General features: G+C 30.3%; 1 protein-coding gene across 13 annotated transcripts in view; it reads left to right on the forward strand.

Annotated features, from left to right (window-relative positions):
* The window catches only part of LOC107449370 (uncharacterized), a 28,305-nt gene extending 18,459 nt beyond the window's left edge, over window positions 1–9,846 (forward strand). Inside the window, exons 4-12 of one of the 13 annotated variants that reach the window (XM_071178325.2) lie at window positions 2,269–2,376; window positions 2,608–2,715; window positions 2,944–3,051; window positions 5,730–5,837; window positions 6,594–6,701; window positions 6,925–7,020; window positions 7,245–7,340; window positions 7,565–7,660; window positions 8,932–9,846. In XM_071178325.2, coding sequence (XP_071034426.2) covers window positions 2,269–2,376; window positions 2,608–2,715; window positions 2,944–3,051; window positions 5,730–5,837; window positions 6,594–6,701; window positions 6,925–7,020; window positions 7,245–7,340; window positions 7,565–7,660; window positions 8,932–9,059 — 956 coding nt within the window. In that variant the 3' untranslated portion in view covers window positions 9,060–9,846. The remainder of the gene's footprint in view (window positions 1–2,268; window positions 2,377–2,607; window positions 2,716–2,943; window positions 3,052–5,729; window positions 5,838–6,593; window positions 6,702–6,924; window positions 7,021–7,244; window positions 7,341–7,564; window positions 7,661–8,931) is intronic. The other 12 variants (XM_087166292.1, XM_071178326.2, XM_087166291.1 and 9 more) reach the window with 12 other exon arrangements.
* The last annotated feature ends 10,290 nt before the right edge of the window (window positions 9,847–20,136 follow it).

Genomic DNA, 20,136 nt, shown 5'->3' on the forward strand with positions numbered 1-20,136 from the left:
GATGCGTTATATGCAATGCATTTCCGTAAAGTAGGAGAAAATTCTTTCGGTTTAGTACTGGTCTGTTAATTTATTGCGATTCTCTAAGGTTCAAATTTATCTAGTTTTTCTGCCAAACTTATAGAACTGTTCATAGAATTCCATGTATCAAGAAAATGTTGTTTAACTTCATTTGGTGCTCTAGTTTTAATTTGGTTTGCAGTAATTAATTTTTTCAATTGTTCAAATGATTCTATCTTCAGCTCAGCTAACCAATCATAAAAGTAAGCAGATATTTCATTGCAAAAATCGCACCAATAATCCTGAGATCTTTTATGTGTTTAAAAGAATTTAAATCTTTTCTGGATTAAGTTAATACCTACAGTTTAATATGTCAATAATCATGAGCTAATTCACCCTGTCCCTGTGTAAGTTGGTTAACAATATCATGGGGTAACAGATTCAATAAATGAATAACATATTCGTAACAATATATAACATATCAGTTTCGGGAATATTGGCTAATTTTGCCTTATTTTTGAAATTTTTTAAATACGAAAATATCTCATCTTTTTGAGGTTCAAGCGGTTGGGACAATTTCATTAAGGAAATGTTTACACTAGATGAAGTTACACTTGAGCATTTTTCTTTATCATTACTTTAAAACTTATTTTAAAAAGTTCAAATTCTTGATTTCTAGCTTTTAATATTTGTAGTTCTTGCATTTATTTCTTTTCTTCAAAGATATGATTTACAATTTCCTCAAAAATATGGGGTTATTTTTTTCCTGATTTCAGAAACTGGTTCAGTATCACTTATTCTTAACTCATCTGCCAAAATAATTAAACCAGCTTTTAATATGTTATTTAATTATGATATTCCCTTGTCATTATTTTCTAGATATAGAACCTTTTCTCTTAAAAGTTGTAATTCTGTTTTTTTCCCGTTTTTCTTCCAAAATTCTATTAACTATTTGTTTAGTTATAGATTTATCATATTTTCCTTGCTTTAAAATTTTATTTCTTGTCTCTGTAACTGTGTTATTTTCTTTTACATCTAAATCTAATTCTTTAATCATTTGCTATCATTTACAAATTGATATAAATAATGATGCATCAAAAACATGCAAATCAGTCTATATTCAAGAAATGAAAATAAAGATGTTTAACTCATTATTTTTCAATATTTCAAGCAGGAAATTTTAATAAAGTAACAATTTTTGTCTTAGGAATAAAATTTCAAACATTCTAAAATGTGATGGTTTTAAGAAAATCAATTAATAATTATTTTAACATATCAAGCTTGTTTACTGAAAATTATTTTTTATCTTTATCATTGTTGCAGAGAAATTCTGTCAGATGCGAATAACTAAGTAAACATTGCTTTTACAGAGCCTATTCTACAGTAACTAAAATACTTATTATTTATAGTTAAACAATTCCGTTTTAACAGAGTAGTAAACTACTACGCGTAAACTACTCATTGTCAAGAATGAGCATGATCATAATATTTTCTGACTTAATTTGATACACGATCAATAAATTAATTCCTAAATGTTTTGATTAAACAGTCAAGATTATTAAATACACTGAATGTTTCTATATAATCATCCTCTCTAACATATTATGCATTGATGTACTTTACTTTCCTAACTGATTTTTAACTAAAGGAAAAACACTACTTTAAGATTTTATGTATCTGTCATTGAAATTTATAAAGTTTACTAAAAAAATTACTCAGTTATAAATACCTTTTAAGTTGAAAAATTCATTCAAGCTACTGACCACGAACAATATGACGAATGTTATCCTTGATGGACAAGATGTAAACAATCTTGAAGAAATTACAACTCGGCAGTTGTAGAAGTTTTCCAGTTTTATATCGTTCGCGAACACAGTTTACTTCTACTAATATTTCTTTGCATTTTCTGGCATAAAATTGCGTTGGCTAATAAGGATATTTTAATTAATATTTAATTTATTGTTCTCTTTCAAAAGTAATGAAATAGATGATAATTTTAAAAGTTCGAATGTTAGATTGAATAATATTTAATCTTATATAATATTAGCTCTAATATTCAAAGATGGGAGGTTAGCATGCTGACATGAATTTAAGTTGTTATTTAATAACATTAACGCTAAGAAATTTTAACAATAAAATTGGTAATTATTGGATGCCTTACAATAGTAATTGAGAATCACCAGTATCTTGAATGCGAAGTTTAATCTGAATTATTGTTAATATTGAGTGTGAGTCTTATGAAAAATATTATATTTTCAAATATTTCAGCTCATGGTTACTACGATACAGATTCTGCCCATGAGGATCGGCAAGATATGAAGCCAGGCTACACATTCGGACATAGACGTTCACCTCCAAAAATTGATACAACCCCCGGTATAGCTAAAGATTTAATTCCTCTAAGAAACTGAACGCAAGAATGCGTGGAACTGAATTTATTAAATAATATTAACAACTAAGAAATTTTAACAATTAAATTGGTAATTATTATATGCATTACAATAGTAATTGAGAATCATCAGTTTCTTGAATGCAAAGTTAAATCTGAATTATTGTTAATATTGAGTGTGAGTCTTATGAAAAATATTATATTTTCAAATATTTCAGCTAGTGGTTATTACGATACAGATTCTGTCCATAAGGATCGGCAAGATATGAAGCCAGGCTACACATTCGGACATAGACGTTCACCTCCAAAAATTGAAACGACCCCTGGTATAGCTAAAGATTTATTTCCTATTAAAACTGAGCAAAGAATACGTGAAACTGAATTTATTAAATAATGTTAAAACTAAGAAATTTTAACAATTAAATTGGTAATTATTAAATGTATTACAATAGTAATTGAGAATCATCAGTTTCTTGAATGCAAAGTTAAATCTGAAATATTGTTAATATTGAGAGTGAGTCTTATGAAAAATATTATATTTTCAAATATTTCAGCTAGTGGTCATTACGATACAGATTCTGCCCATAAGGATCGGCAAGATATGAAACCAGGCTACACATTCGGACATAGACGCTCACTTCCAAAAATTGATACAATTCCTGGTATAGCTAAAGATTTATTTCCTATTAAAGACTGATATTTTTTATCACAACTCCATGTTACACAAGCACTTTTCATTAAACAAAATTCTGAAATGACAATCATTTTTGGCCAAATTTGTTTATTCTCAAATTAACATTTCTTATTTAAAAATGATTTTTTGCTGTATCTATTAAAATCCTGTACCTTGCGCACTAAGTATGAATGAGAATAACACTGTGGCACCATGCTTATATCATTCTCGGCTGACGCTGCCTATGCGCAATGTTTAGTTCTTCTAAAAAGCCTATACTCTGTTGCAAGTTAAGAAAAGACCATTGCGGTCTGGGACTTGAGTAATCTTGCACGACTGCATACAGTTCTATTTTATTTCGTTAAAAAATTATACAATGATGCTCAAAAACAATATAAAAGCCTTAATAAGTAAAACACATCAGATAATTTATCCCATTTATTAATCATAGAATTATTAGAAAAAGAAAAATAGGTTATAATTTTGTGTTTATACTGGAATCCTAAATGCCTCTTATAAAAGTTGGTACTGTCGGAAATGCAACCGCCCAAAACAGAACTTTCCTAACGCATGCGCGTTAGGAGTTGTTGTAAGTACCCTTTACATCAAATAAAAACTTTTGTTTATATATCGAAAAGCAAAATTATTGGCGCCTAAACAGGAATGCCTGGTCATTAAAACTGTATAAGATTTAAAATAATTGAAACTATTAATAAATGAAATTGAAGTGTTCTTAATAATGGAATCACTAGATAAAACTGAATTAACTACAGTTAGAATGCCACTGAGAAGCGGTTTCACAAAAGCTGCTAACAGCGTAGAGGTAGCGTTGAATACGAAACCTATTAATTACAATAAATTAGATATTTTGATGTCACTCTTAAAACCTGTTCAGAGACTCGAACTGTGACTTTATACACTAATGTGACTTTGGTTGTGCACTTTCCTTTATATTTTTTTAAAGTATGCAAGGTGGGAGCAATGTCGGAAATGCACCCGTCCAAAACAGAACTTTCCTAACGCATGCACGTTAGGAGTTGTTGTCTTCACACACTTAAAAAAGGCAGCATGTCAGTTGTCTTCTAGTGGCATATCTTTTTTTTCCCTAATTTACTTGTGTTAATAAATATATAGCTATGTTTTTCCAGATCGTTTATTTTGTTAAGAAATCTTTTACAGACCCTGGTGTCAAAAGAACCTAAGAAAGGGGTAAGTATCCTTTACATCAAATAAAAACTTTTGTTTACATACTGAAAAGCAAAAGGCGCATCTTATACTGACATGCCCTTGACAAATGAAGTGTGAGACAAAATTTTTTTTATTTTGTTTTGCTCTAAAAGAAAATCGTCTACAAGAAACAATATTTAATTTTTTCCATCAGTTTTGATAAATGAGAGTTGGCGTTTAGCATCAATTTGGTGTGCACTTATATGCACACAGGCTTTCTCAATGGAGATAATGGTAATATTGTTTTTTATTAACTTGCAACACAGTATAGTTGCACATCTTTGCTGAAGAATTTATACACAAATTTAACCAATACAGCTTTGGAAATGGAGTAATCGGTAACTTGGAAAAATCGGCAACTTAAAAAAAAGAAGGAAAACTTTCATACGTAAATTGGGATGCTTCTCTTTATGATCAGAATTTTTTTTTTGAGGTAGCAAAAGTAGTATATTGATGTATTCTTCTTTTAGTTAATTTCATTAAAAATTATTTTGCCCACCTCTGCTTTTTTTTCCATTTTATTACCATTCCATACCTGCCAACTCTTCCGGATTTTCCGGAAGATTTTATTTTCATATTTAAAGTGGTAGCAATACTCATGTAATTCCAATGAAATTTTTGAATTATAATGATAATTACAAATGAGTTTGACCACCACTACATATAAATAATTACAATAAATATATAAAAGCATAATAATCCTTGCACAAGCGAATTTCAACAGGATCAAAATATAAATATATTTTTGAGTCAGATTGTTTTTCGTTTATTGTATTACAACCACTCTAAAAATCCATTCTCGGAAGGAGTGAAAGTTGGCAGATATGCCATTCATATAAATCAGACTGTTGTAACTGGGAAGCAACCCCCAGAAGCTACAGACAGCCATGGAGAAGGTGGATCCACCGCCGTGCACACATATTGCCATTTTTTTCCCTAAAGTGTTTGTGCCGTCTAAATACTAGACTATATGCCTAGAGCTGTATCTAGTACCTAGTCATCTATCATCATGTTTCATGTCTCGTACTAGGTCACATATAATGCACCTAGTCATCTTATCTTTTTGACTGATATCAGATCTAATGAATCAGTGTTAGCTCACCAGGGCTGGTACTGAGTTACCAGAACAAATCTAACTAGATGTAGTTATCTCATGAGAAATCTTTTAAAAAGTGGGTGTAATCATCCTTATTCTATAAGTTTTACAAAATAATTTGCTATCAATTTATTAACACTTTAGCAGAAAGCGGAGCAGTTAGCATCCCTCATAATATACCCCTGAAATATTTTTGCTCTGATACTCACTGATATTCTCCCTGACACGAATTAATCACTTGTGTATCGCTTTATGTCCTTTCCTTTTTAAAGCACTTTTAAAATCCATTACTTATGCATACTTTTACATTTCAAAACTTTTTACATTTAATAATGTGTTTATAGCGCCTGGACACTGTGATCCTGATCAAACCTTACCGAAAGTGGAAAGTTCAAAGCACAGTCACAGTTATTCATTTGGAGAGAAGCATTACGTGATGGATGGCACACTGGGTAATCAAAATGTCTAATGAAAGAAAACAAAATATAGTTGCTTGTTAGAATAGAAGCATTTGTTTTGCATTACAATTATATTAGATTTACAGTATATTCAGGGGTTGGACAAAATTGTGGAAACATTCTAACTCTATGAAAACTCTATACTAACTCTACTCTAATTCGATACTAACTCTACTCTAACTGTATACTAACTTAATGAAAATAAATTTCACTTAGCAGTAAATGTCTTGGAAGCTTTTACATTGCAAAGCTCTTGACACAGTTTGAGAGATCTTGCTTTAAGCTTTTAGAAATGGTATCTTTTCACCCATGCAAAATTTGGATCGACCCAGTTGAGGAAAGGAAGTTAATAACTTCTTTCCAACTTCAACAAATTTTGAATTCATACTGTAGGAAATATTTAAAAGAATAAATGCCAATTTGAATTCTGGGTATGGAGTACCTATCCCAAGGCTCCTTCATCGAAATATAATAGAATTAAAAAAAAAAAGAGCGGGATGAGAAGATTAGTAAATAAACGTAACAAGGTTTTTTAAATTCTTGCTACTCGCACAAATTCAGGGTAGTGTGCTGACATGAATCTAAATTTATTAAATAATATTAACACCAAGAAAATTTAACAGTTAAATTGGTAATTATTATATGCATTATAATAGAATCATCAGTGTCTTGAATGCAAAGTTTAATCTGAAATATTGTTAATATTGAGAGTGAGATTTATTAAAAATATCATATTTTCAAATATTTCAGCTCATGGTTATTACGATACAGATTCTGCCCATGAGGATCGGCAAGATATGAATCCAGGCTACACATTCGGACACAGACGCTCACTTCCAAAAATTGATACAACCCCTGGTATAGCTAAAGATTTAATTCTTATTAAAAACTGAACGAACGAATGCATGAAACTGAATTTATTAGATAATATTAACAACTAAGACATTTTAACAATTGGTAATTATTATATGCATTACAATAGTAATTGAGAACCATCAGTTTCTTGAACGCAAAGTTTAATTTGAAATATTGTTAATATTGAGAGTAAGTCTTATGAAACATATATTTTCTAATATTTCAGCTTCTGATTATAACGAAGATTCTGTCTATAAGAGTCAGCAAAATATGAACCCAAGCTACACATTTGGTTCACCTTCTAAAGTTGATGCAACCCCCGGTATAGCTAAAGATTTAATTCTTATTAAAAAACTGAACGAACGAATGCATGAAACTGAATTTATTAGATAATATTAACAACTAAGACATTTTAACAATTGGTAATTATTATATGCATTACAATAGTAATTGAGAACCATCAGTTTCTTGAATGCAAAGTTTAATTTGAAATATTGTTAATATTGAGAGTAAGTCTTATGAAACATATATTTTCTAATATTTCAGCTTCTGATTATAACGAAGATTCTGTCTATAAGAGTCAGCAAAATATGAACCCAAGCTACACATTCGGTTCACCTTCTAAAGTTGATGCAACCCCCGGTATAGCTAAAGATTTAATTCTTATTAAAAAACTGAACGAACGAATGCATGAAACTGAATTTATTAGATAATATTAACAACTAAGACATTTTAACAATTGCTAATTATTATATGCATTACAATAGTAATTGAGAACCATCAGTTTCTTGAATGCAAAGTTTATCTTGAAATATTGTTAATATTTAGAGTTAGTCTTATGAAAAATATATTTTCTAATGTTTCAGCTTCTGATTATAACGAAGATTCTGTCTATAAGAGTCAGCAAAACATGAACCCAAGCTACACATTCGGTTCACCTTCTAAAGTTCATGCAACCCCCGGTATAGTTAAAAATTTATTTCCTATCCTTTTAAAAAACTGCCATTTTTTTTATCGCAACTACAAGCACTTTTCATTTAACAAAATTCTTAAATCATTTTTGGCCAATGTAACCGGGAAGCAACCCACCAAAAGCTGCGGACAGCCACGTAGAAAGTGGATCCTCCGTCGTAAACATATATTGTCATTGTCTTTTTCTTCTATATTAATGTTTGTGCCGTCCAAATACTAGACTAAATGCCTAGTCATGTATCCAGTTCCTAGTCATCTGTTATCATGTAGTCGTCTTATCTTTCTGAGTGATGTCTGATCTAATGAGTCAGAGAGAGCCAACAATGGCTGTGGTACTGAGTTACTAGAACAATTCTAGCTAGGTGCAGTGTATCTCGTGAGAAATCTTTTAAAGAATGGGCGTCCTCAGGGCCCGATTTAGCCTAATTGGGGCCCAGGGTAAAAGCTTCTTTGGGGCCCTCCGTCTGCTACAGTAATGAGGAACCGCACTTTATTAAAGTATTAATTTTTTTTACCTCATTGTACATAGATAACAAGAAAATTGACTAGAACCTAAAATAGCTATTAAGCCCCCCCCCCCTTCCAATGGTCAGACGAAATATCGTTCTGTCCATTTTATTGATTCGACAATTCTTTTTCATCATGCCAAATGATCGTTAACTTTGTCATCTAGCTGCGAAAAATTCATATTCTTGCTGACATTAGTGCAGAATTCAGCTGAATTTTCGCAAATACAATGGCTCAATTAAGTCAATCAGAAGCCTGGACTTTTGTAACCATATCGCATTTTGCTATATGTAAAATAGCTGGCATTTGATTGGCTAAATTGGTAGTTGCGAAAATTTAGCTGAATTCCGCACTAAAAAACCATGGATTTACGAAATATGGAATTTTTTGTGTTCATGCAATAGATTAATAAAGAAGCTAAAATAAAACTGACGGATTTTGCGCTCTACTGATATTTTGGTATTAATATAATTGAAGTTTATTTTAGGTATTAATATAATTGAAAGACTCTGATCATTCTTATTCTATAAGTTTTACTATATAATTTACTATCAATTTATCAAAACTTTAGCAGAAAGCGGAGCAGTTAGCATCCCTGATAATATACCCGAAATATTTTTGCACTGATGCTCACTAATATTCTCCCTGACGCGAATTAATCACTTTATGTCATTTCCTTTTTAAAGCACTTTTAAAATCAGTTGCTTGTGCACACTTTCACATCTCAAAACTTTTAAATTTAATGTGTTTATAGCGCCTGGACACTGTGATCCTGATCAAGCCTTAAAGAAAGTGGAAAGTTCCAAGCCCATTTACAGTTATTCATTTGCAGAGAAACATCACATGATGGATGACACACTGGGTAATCATAACGTTGAATGAAAGAACACAAAATATTACTACATGTTAGACGAGAAGCATTTGTTTTACAATACAATTATATTAGATTTTTACAGTATATTCAGGGGTTGGACAAAATTGTGGAAACATTCTAACTGTGTGAAAACTCTAACTCAATACTAGCTTTACTCTAACTCTATGAAAATACCTTTCGTTTAGCAGAAAATGTCTCGGAAGCTTTTACATGGCAAAGCTCTTGGCACGGTTTGAAAGATTATGCTTTAAGCTTTTAGAAATGGTATCTTTTTACCCATGCAAAATTCGGATCGCTATAGGTAATATTTAAAAGGATAATTGCCCATTTAGATTCTTTGTTCGGAGTACCTAGCATGGGGGCTATCTGCTCTTTCCTCGAAATATAATAGAAATAAGGAAAGTATTTGAGAAGATTACGTTAGTAAGTTAACATAATTAAATACACTAATAAGTTGTAAATAAAAATGAAGAATCTGTGATAAGGAGAAAATTATTAATACATACTTTTCAAATTATAGTGGTATTTAAAATAGGAAAAGAACTTTTAATTCGCTAATTTACGCTTATTTCGGTGGTTGTAAATTTTGCATGGGTAAAAAGGACACCATTTCTAAAAGCTTTAAACGCAATCTTTTAAATTGTGCCAGCCGTTGAACCATATAAAATCTTCAGAAACATTCGCTGCTATAAGAAAGATTGTTTACGTAGAGTTAGTATAAAAGTATTACCATATTTTTGTCCATCCCCTGCACAAGTGTATTGAATTTCTTTAATAAATGCTAATAATTAACCATTTTGTCTCTTATTACTTTAATGTGAGAGGGTGTCGATAGAGGCCTTTCGGCACTTGCCTCTTCATCTAAGTTATATTGCTATAGGCAACGAAAGGGACATATCGGTGATAAAAGTAATGAAAAATTAAACATGGTGAGTAGCGTTTTAAAAAGTGCTTTAAGGTGCTTATTTTCTTTTTTTAGTAGCCCTTAGAGGTGCTTTTTTATTAGATGTTTTTAAAAAACAATTTCCCCTTTTCGGAAATAAGATTTTTTCTTTCTTTACAATGTCAATTTTCGCTATGTATTATGCAAAAGCGTGGTTTTCACATTGTTCTTTTCAACGTTTTCACAATTCATTCAAGCATAATGTATTTAGGCCTCAATTTTTAATTCAATACTTTTGTTTAGAACAACTTGGTAAAAATCTGACAGTAATATTTAATGTTTCTTCAATAATGCTACATAAAATTTTGACAAAGTTGCGGCCCGCCATTTGATTTGTGTTTTTAATTGTGGCTCCCGGCCTCATGTAAGTTGGAAACCCCTGTTTTAGGAGATATATATACTATGCATAAAATCTGCTCTCACCGAATTTCATCACTGAAACTACAACGTGGTACGGAATGTGGAAGAATAGGGAAAACTCGTATGAATTCCTCGAATACACCGTTTTATCCAGCTGTAGAGGAGGCAATCAAAATTGGCCTAACTCTTCCAGCTACTACGTGCACTATTGAATGCACTTTTAGTACAATGCGACGCAGAAAAACATGGAATCGGTCTGCAATGTCTTACGAGAGATAATGTAGTTTGTGCATAAGAAAAGAATCAAAGATGACTCAGAATTCATTGAAAAAGTTATTAACAGATTTGAACAGCAAACAAGACAATTACAATTCCTGTTTGATGAAACAATTTTTAATTGTTATGTATCAACAATTACTTAATTATTTGTTTTTGAATAAAAATATTTTAAAAACATTTTATAACAAAATTGTTTTTCTGTATCTTTTTAATTGTTAAAAAAGAAGAAGAAAAAGCCATAGCCGTTGCTACGCACCCTGTTAAAGTCAATTATTTTTAAAATCTTAATGCATTCACAAGTCCTCAAAACTATCAGAAAACATTTTATTACTTTCCTAGAAGTGCCATTTATTAAGTTACAGGGTGCGTAGCGTTTTTGAAAAGGCTTTAAGGTGCTTTTTTTTCTTAAAAAAAATGCTTTATTTTTCCTTTTTCAAAATGAAATACTTTTTCTTGACCATATTTATTTTCGCAACTAATTGTGCAAAATGATATTGTTCTATTCAATATTTTCTCAATTAATTCAACCCAAATCTATTTCGGCCTGCTGTCGGTGAAATGGCGGCCATAGCGTATGAAAACGCCATTCGTTTTACATGTTTGATGAAATGAATACTTGCGGGTCCGCATGTGCGTGTACTGAGCAGAGCTGGATTATGTGCATGATGAGGATTTTTACCCTCTCATGTGCAACTCTGCCACATTTTGCAAGAGATTCAGGATTCAGTTGATTTTGAATTGATAATTTAAAAATACTTCATATTTATAATAGGTAATAATTATCCTGACGCCAAAATTTTGGGTTTTTGACTATTGTCAAAAGTTTTTTTTTTTTTTTGACATGACGGATAAAGTCTTCAATTGTCAAAAACTTGTCCACTCAACCTAATTATGATATTTTTTAAAGTGCTTAAAAAGTGCATATTTTTTGTTGAAAAATTTGGTTGCGCACCCTGAGTTATTTTGATGCAAAAAACTTTTACTTTCGTTTTCACCTGAAGGGGAGTCACGTGATTATACGCGAACTGACATAACACGTTCCTTATCTGCCATTCATTTACAATCGCTGTACTGTAAAAATCAATACGTTCTTGCCTTCGTTTGTATTTTCGTAATTAAATCCTACTATTTCAGATGGTCAATAACTATCTGTGTAATACATTGTGTCTTAATGTAGTTGATTGAAAACGTGGGTTAGATATATCGTATTTTTATTTGGTATGTCGTGGGTTTGATATATTGTTCAATTTCAATGGTTCCCACTGAAACATTGTTTATAGTTGAGGAAATTTTCTAGGTCTGAATATTTAAGATTTTTTAGTTCAGTAAAAAAGGTCTTAGAATGTATGTCTCGTATTACTTCTTAAAATGATGTGTTATGAAGATAAAATGATTTTGTTCTTTGTTTAGAATAATTTTAGCTTTTAAAATGTAGGAAAGCTTAAGTTATTAATTTTTTTTAAATTTATTCCAGTGTGAATTCAAATATGTCTCCAGCATAGCAGTAGCCTTTTAAGAAATTTGTAATCCCAGTTTTTTTTTTTAAATATATATATATAAATTTATATGTTCCACTAGATTTTATTGACTTTATTTTAATTGTGTTAATTTATGTTAAAAGATTATTTGAAACAGAGCATATGCGTTTATTTAGTTCCACATTACAGAAACAGAATTAAATTTTATAAATGCATATAAAAATAATTTTTCGCCATAGCAAAGTTCCGATTTACTCAAGGAGTAAAAACATTGAGAAAAAATATCAACATTACTGTCTATTTTATAATAATTGTCTAATAAATAGCGAAGAATGTGCATTAGAATTTATTTCATTTGGTATAAGTTTATTTTTAATTATTATTCTTTAACTTTATTGAAACAAAAACGTCTAGCTTAAATGATATTCGCTGAAATTATGTGGATAAATTAAATAACATTAAGTGAAATTTTATTATAAGTAGATTATGGAGCTGATGATGGACAGATATATTTCAATGGACTAGATTCTTGAAAGTGTTGATTCATTTTTGGCGATACCGAATGCTTAACCTGAGATTTTTTGTCAACTATTTTAATTAAATTTTTTTAGTTAATAATGTATTAATTTTACTATTTTAGAATTCTTCATTGCAAGCACTGACAAACAGTTTGCAAAATTAAGGCGAGACATTAACAGTAGCCATATTTTGTAAAAACTATATTGCAGAAACAAGAATTAAAATTTAAAAATAAAAATTTCTAACTGCAGCGAAATTCTTATTTACTCAAAAAATAATAAAGAAAGAAATTAACAAAATTGAGATCGCCGAAAGGCGATCACAGGTTACCAATTGCCATAATGGTTGTTGTAATTTTTTTTCACAACTCGAAGTATTTATGAGATCTCTCTAGTATCAAAAATAAACTCATCAACTTGATGCATAACAAAACTATAAGTGAAAAAAAGAATTCTAAAAAATTATCAAACAGCAGCGGTCGCCATAGCAACGCATGCGCACTGTTTACTATTACTCTTGAACACAGCTGAAAAGTGTGATGACGTCAAACCCAAAACAACACCCATTTTGACAATGGGTAATAAACGTTTATGTGTATTTAAATATATAATACATAGTAAAAAAAAGAAGATATAAACTGCATTAGTGAATATTTACTTAAAAAGAAAATCCTTCAACTCTAGCAAAAATATATTTAAAAAAACAAAACAAATTTTAATTACATTATTGGAATTTTTGAATATTATCACATAGAAAGTAACGATGATGAATTGATATTTTACAATGGACTAGATTTTAGTAATTGATACTGATTTACCATATGCTTTACTTGGGTTGCAGACTTGCAAAGATTTTTGTTTGTTTATTGATTGTGTCGGGCCAGTTGTTACTCAATTTGGTAAGAGATTGATCACCTCTGATAATTCTAACAGTGACAACTTATCTTTGCACATTAGACAGCAAAATTCTCAAAATGTTAAGGTTAAAAATGTTGAAAAAATAAAAGTTAAAGATGTTTCAGTAAAAGTAAACATTGAAGAAAATAATGTAAAGGGTAACAATAGGAAAAAGAAAAAATGTCCAAAAATTTCAAATGATTCGAAGATAGATCTAGGTAATGGGTGCACACATTATCAGGTTAATATCGACGAAAAAATAAAAAATGAAAGCGAGATAGAAAATGTGGACTTAAAAGAAATTTTAAAAAGTTATGATGATATATTTGCGAAACATAAACATGACGTAGGAGAAATCAGAATGGAACCGCAAAGAGTCAGGTTAACCTCAGATTAACCTATATTTCTAAGCCCGTACAAAACATCCCTAAAACAACAAGAAATTGATTTACAAATAGAGGAATTGTTAAAAAATAACATTATAAAAGAAAGTTCATCCCCTTATGCTGCCCCAGTAACTTTAGTGTTTAAAAAAGATGAAAATAAAAAGAGTCGTTTATGTATTGACTTTAGGAAATTAAATCAAATTACAAAAACAGATTCTGAACCTCTACCTTTAATACAAACTTTAATAGAAAAATTGTCTAATAGTAGTTATTATTCTAAAATAGATTTATCACAGGGATATCATCATGTTCGTATTCATTCTGATGACACTGAGAAATTAGCATTCGCTACTCACAATGGTCTATTTGAATACTTAAGATTACCTTTTGGCTGGAAGAATGCCCCGAGTATTTTTCAACGTACAGTTCGTAGAATTTTAAATAAACATAAAATTAAATTTGCTACAAACTACTTTGATGATATCATTATATTTTCTAATTCTTATGATGAACATTTAACCCATCTTAAAAAGATTTTTGATATTTGTAAACAAGAAAACTTAAAATTAAAACTTTCAAAATGTTCATTTTTGCAAAAACAAATAGAATTTTTAGGATATGAAATTAAAAATGGAATTGTATCACCCGATAACCATAATATTGAAGTGATTAAAAAATTATTGCCCCCTAAAAATGTAAAATCATTGCAAAGATTTCTCGGATCAATAAATGTATACAATAAATTTATTGATAGTTATGCAAGTATTCGACATCCTTTAAATAACTTGTTAAAGAAAGATGTAAAATGGGTGTGGTCAGAAAAATGTCAACAATCTTTTGAACTTTTAAAGAATGCTATTATTTGTAAACCAATTTTGAAAATTTTTAACCCTAATCATGAATGTCATCTTTTGGTTGATGCATCGTTAGTTGGAATTGGAGCTGTGCTAAAACAGACGGATGAATGTGGTGTATTGCATCCTGTAGCTTTTCATTCTCGTTCATTAAGGGACTATGAGAAAAACTATGCAATTACAGAACTTGAATGTCTTGCTATAGTCGATTCTCTATATAAATTCCATCATTACCTTTTTGGACAAAAATTCACCATACATACCGACCATGCTGCTTTAGTTTGGCTAAGAAATATTAAAAATTTAAAAGGTAGATTATTTAGATGGTCATTATTGTTAAGTATGTATGAATATGATATTGAATACACAAAAGGCTCTGCTAATTTTGAAGCAGATTGGCTTTTCGAAAGATGCAACACATTCAATGGTCCAAAGTAATAGTAAAAATTTCACATTTGTTAAACTTGAAGGAAATTGTGGAAGCTCAAAGGAAAGATAACTTACAAGGTAAATTTGTTTTTATCAATAATGTCTTGTGTGTACGTAAGAAAAATTTTACTAAAATAGTTGTTCCATTTTCGTTAAGATTAAAACTTCTGCAAAATGCTCATGATAAATTTAATTATCCAGGAGTTCAGAAAATGATTAACTTAATAACCCCTGTTTATTATTGGAACAACATAACTTCAGATGTAACAAAATTTTGTAAACATTGTCATACGTGCCAATTAAATAAAAAACCGCGACAAAAAAGATTTGGATTATGACAATCCTTACCCCCTGTTAATCAGTCTTTTGACTTACTAGCAATAGATAGTGTTGGTGGATTGAATTACTATAATTCAACAAAAAAATATTTAACTTTAATTATTGACCACCTTACACGATACATTTGGGCTTTTGCATAAAAATCCATTTGCTCAGAAACTTATACAAATTTTATACATCAAATTTTTCAAAATCAAATTCCTAAATCCTTGTTGAGTGATCGAAACGCTACCTTTACTTCTTCTCATTTTAAAAAGTTTTTGAAACTTAATAAAATTCAACAATTATTGACAACTGCACATCATCCGCAGTCTAATGGCAAGGTTGAACGTCTTGGTCAAACAATAATTACCCGTTTAAAATGTAAAATTAATGAAAAACCTACTAAAACTCCCTGGCCTGTTTTGTTAAAAGATATAGTTAATACTTATAACTTAACTCCCCATTCTGTAACAAAATTTCCACCTGCATACCTCATGCATGGTAGACTCCCCTACGAAAATCCCTTAAATGAAAAAGTCTATCCACCTGTTGAAAAAGCTAAAAAAATAGCAATTCAAAGAACTAGAGAATATCATGAAAGAAAGAAAATTTATTATGATGCTAGATTTTTAGATATAGACTTTAAAAATGATGAATTAGTTCTGTTTGAAGAATTTACTTATCCTAATACGAGGAAATTGTCACTTCCTTTCAGTGGACCGTATAAAATTCTTCAAAAAGTTAATTACAAAACATACATTGTGGGCTGCCTTTTTAAGCCTATAATTATTTCCTCTGGGAGGGCACACTAGTACTTGGTAATATAATACGTGGTACAATTTGAATATAAAGGGGAGATATAGAGCCATGTAATTTAACGCTGTTCACCACACTGTTTTATATATATATGTGTAATACAAAAATTAAATACTTTTGTATTAATAAAAGCATTAAAACTTCATTCGTTTTCATAAAATATCTTTGGTAAAGGATAAGGGTAGAAATTCTATTTTGGGACTTCAAGGCTAAAAACATGCCAATGAATAATAATTAGATTTATACTTCAAAAGAGAAGTTATTTTAAGATCTTACACTTCCATCTAAGGAAAGATTAAACGATTTTCTATGAGTAATAAATAAATTTGATGAGGCGTAAGAATACAAAAAAGGCAATAATGACTGGCCTCTTCACACTTTTTAATCATCCTATAAAACGCAGGACAATGTTTTTGCGTGTCTTTTTGTTGTTTATAATGCCTAGCTAACGTACGTCAGTTTAGACGGGATATGGGTCTTCCCCTCTCCAGCTTGGAGGGGGCTGAGATGTATGATTTCACCATCGTTACTAAATAAAAAAGATTGCACTACATGGACTCATTAATCATGCTGTTTTGACTTGTAATTAACTAAGAAATATCGGTGTGGATCCACCGTTATTTCATATATATATACACATACAATTATAACCTATGAAGACTATGCCATTGTACCTTTACCACAAATAATTAAGCAACAATAAAAATTTGCAGTTTTTAAATTATTTTATATTTGTAGAAAAGTTAAAATATTATCAGAAGATGTGATAGTGTTCATTAACCAATTAAATAAATTTTTAAGACAAAATTTTCTAAGAGGGATCCTCTCATTTTAAATACAGTCAAACCCCGCTATAGTGAACCTTCAAGGGACTGAAATTTCTGTTCACTATAACCGGGAGTTAACTATATCCGTTACGCAGGCAATTTCGCTAATGGTTCCCAAACTCCTCCCTTTTATTACATTATATTCATATAAATGACTGAAAAATATTATGTAGTAGCAAAAAATTTTTTATTTTTATCACTCTTCGTCTTGCGTAGAAATAAAAATTTGTAATCTTTAGCTGAGGAGCAATCCTCAACATCAGATATGGAAACACTTCCCGCCTCTCAGACAATTTTTCCTGAATTTCTGTTATTCCGCTTTTTAAACCTGTCTAACCTTCCATTCGAGCAAATAAAAGTAGTTTCTATAGATGGTTTTAAAAAACGGTATATGTACTTATTTTGAAGTAGAAATTTTTAAAATTATTACAAAGAAAATGGGACGAAATCAGTCGAAGACAGAAAAAAGTTCATTATATCCAACTTCCTCAATTTTTTGGTTCACTATATCCACTAAAAATAACATTATACGTGTATAGCAAGGCACGGGACCGAGCATTTCGTTCACTATATCCGGGAGTTCACCATAAGCCGTGTTCACTATAGCGGGGTTTGACTGTATTATTATTAATTCATCTTCTGAGTCTTTTATTGGCAGAAAACTTTCAATGTCGAAGATATTCATATCAGCATCAATGGCTTGACAGCCCAAGGTGGCCCTTGGCCTTCTCAAGAAGTTTTTTTTCCGGGCTAGCATTTTTCCTGCTAGTGTTTTTAAGACCAAAAGGTCCTTCTCTAGGCTATCTATCCATCTCAAATTCAGCCCGCCTCCTTTTCGTGTGCCAACTGGTCTGGCATTGAAAACTCTTTGTGGTACGGTCTTCGTCCATTCTGATAACATGGCCTATTCATTTTATTCTTTGTATTTTAATGAAGTTAATAATATCAGGTTCATTGTATGAGTAATAAAGCTCTAGATTTGATCTTCTAAGCCACCCACCATTTCTTTTTTCTTTTTTCCAAAAATACTCCTCATGGCCTTTCTCTCAAAGGTACCCAACATAGCCTCATACGTACAAGATGTGGTCCAGGTTTCACAAGCCTATGTTAAAATTGATCTTGAAAGAGATTCATATAATAAAATTTCTGTTACTCTATGAATTACATTAGATTTTATGCATTTTCGAGTTCCATTATAACATTTATTAGCTATAGTAATTCTTTGTATTTCCAAATTGTAATATTATTCCTGTTGATGATTACAGAATCCAAGTAAACATAATTGTCAACAACCTCAAATTTATATTCTTCAACTTCTAAATGGATGTTATCGAAGCTTGTTTTAGTACAGGGCAAATGTTTAGTTTTGCTCTCGTTTATTCTCAGGCTCAGCTTGAGAGCCGCTTTCTCTAAAGAAATAAAAGTCTATCTTAGTGTTCCAGCAATAATGTCATCAGCGAAGATATTCATAACTTAGCATAGCAATTGTTGAAATGTAATTTTTTTTTAAATTAAAATTACAATTAGACAATCAAATGTGTAAAGCTCAAAATAAAAACACGCTTTAATAGATTTCGGTCTGAAAATGAGATTTTCACCATTTAACATTTAAGCTTAATGTTTTGAGATAGGTTAATCGTAGCCCTTTATGTTTCTACTATCAGCGACCAAAATTTTTTTCTCCACCGTTTCATGAAATGGGAGTGCTGCCGGATTAAGCGTATTCGGGGCCTTAAGCCATTCAAATTTTTGGGGCCCTTAGATTAAATTTTTTTTTCTTGTATATTTTTTACTTATTCAAATATAAAAGTTTATTATTGAAATTATTTACTGATCAAATAGAATTACGGACGCTAAATAATTATAAAACACTAAAAAGAATTATGAGACACTTCAGCTGAGGCACTAAATAACTTCTTTTTCACTTAAAACGTCTCAATCATGGCAACAACATTTAATTCTTTGTTTCTTGTTTAAACAAGTCTCAGATCGCTGTAGTACAGCCTTCAATTTTGCGTGGCAAATCACAAATTTAAACTTAAAAAACATTGACAAGTCTTATAATACGTAAACTATAATATAATACTTATTAATATAATAACTAAAATAAGTAATAAATAAATATGATTAACATTATGTAAAAAAATTATCGTGCTTTAGTAATATATATTTGAAATTGATTTTTTTTTTAAAAAAGAACATTTTTTTTCTTAATTTTTTTAAAATTATTTTCAAAAAATCCATTTTAAGGGGGCTCCTAATCATTGGGGGCCTAGTCTGGCCTATTGGGTAATCCAGCACTGGGTGAACACCCCCATAAAATCACCACATATGTTAATTTATAGAGGTTTCGAAATCGTTCTTCGCCACTCCACAAATCTCTCAGTCTTAGCGCATGACTGCTGACGCGTGAAATTTTCTACATCTGAATTAAGATTTACGGACCAAGGTCGAGTGATTGAATAATAAATACATAATTACCTGTATCTCATAAGGCATACCAGTTGCGCAATTAACGAAAGTTGGGCGAAGTAATTCGATTATGGTATATAGAAGGAGTTTATTTATATTTATTGGCAATGATATGGCTACAAGTGAAAATTATTATTCTATTGGATGGCAAGACATTTTTTTTCTTTTTTAACACGAAAAATAACAATACTTGATCTATACCAATTTCTACCATGTCAAATGACGGGACTTTTAAGTTTCCTGATTGAATGTATGAAATATGAATGTTATGAAAGAAATAAACTAAAAAAAATTTATTATAATTGAACAAAATTATATATTGCCAATTTTTATGTATTACAAACATAAAGAATAAGAATTTTTAATTCATTGCTCATCGCATTTTTTACATATAGGGGAGAGTCGGGTAGCCCCGCCCACTGTCAATTTCATATGTATAGAATATTTTTTCAAGTCAATGGACCATCGGACATTAATTGTTATTTTAAAAAAAAGATTATTTTCA

Source organism: Parasteatoda tepidariorum, chromosome 6, assembly GCF_982258835.1.
Source record: "Parasteatoda tepidariorum strain Cologne lab strain chromosome 6, Ptep-v5.0, whole genome shotgun sequence".
Classification (NCBI taxonomy): domain Eukaryota; kingdom Metazoa; phylum Arthropoda; class Arachnida; order Araneae; family Theridiidae; genus Parasteatoda; species Parasteatoda tepidariorum.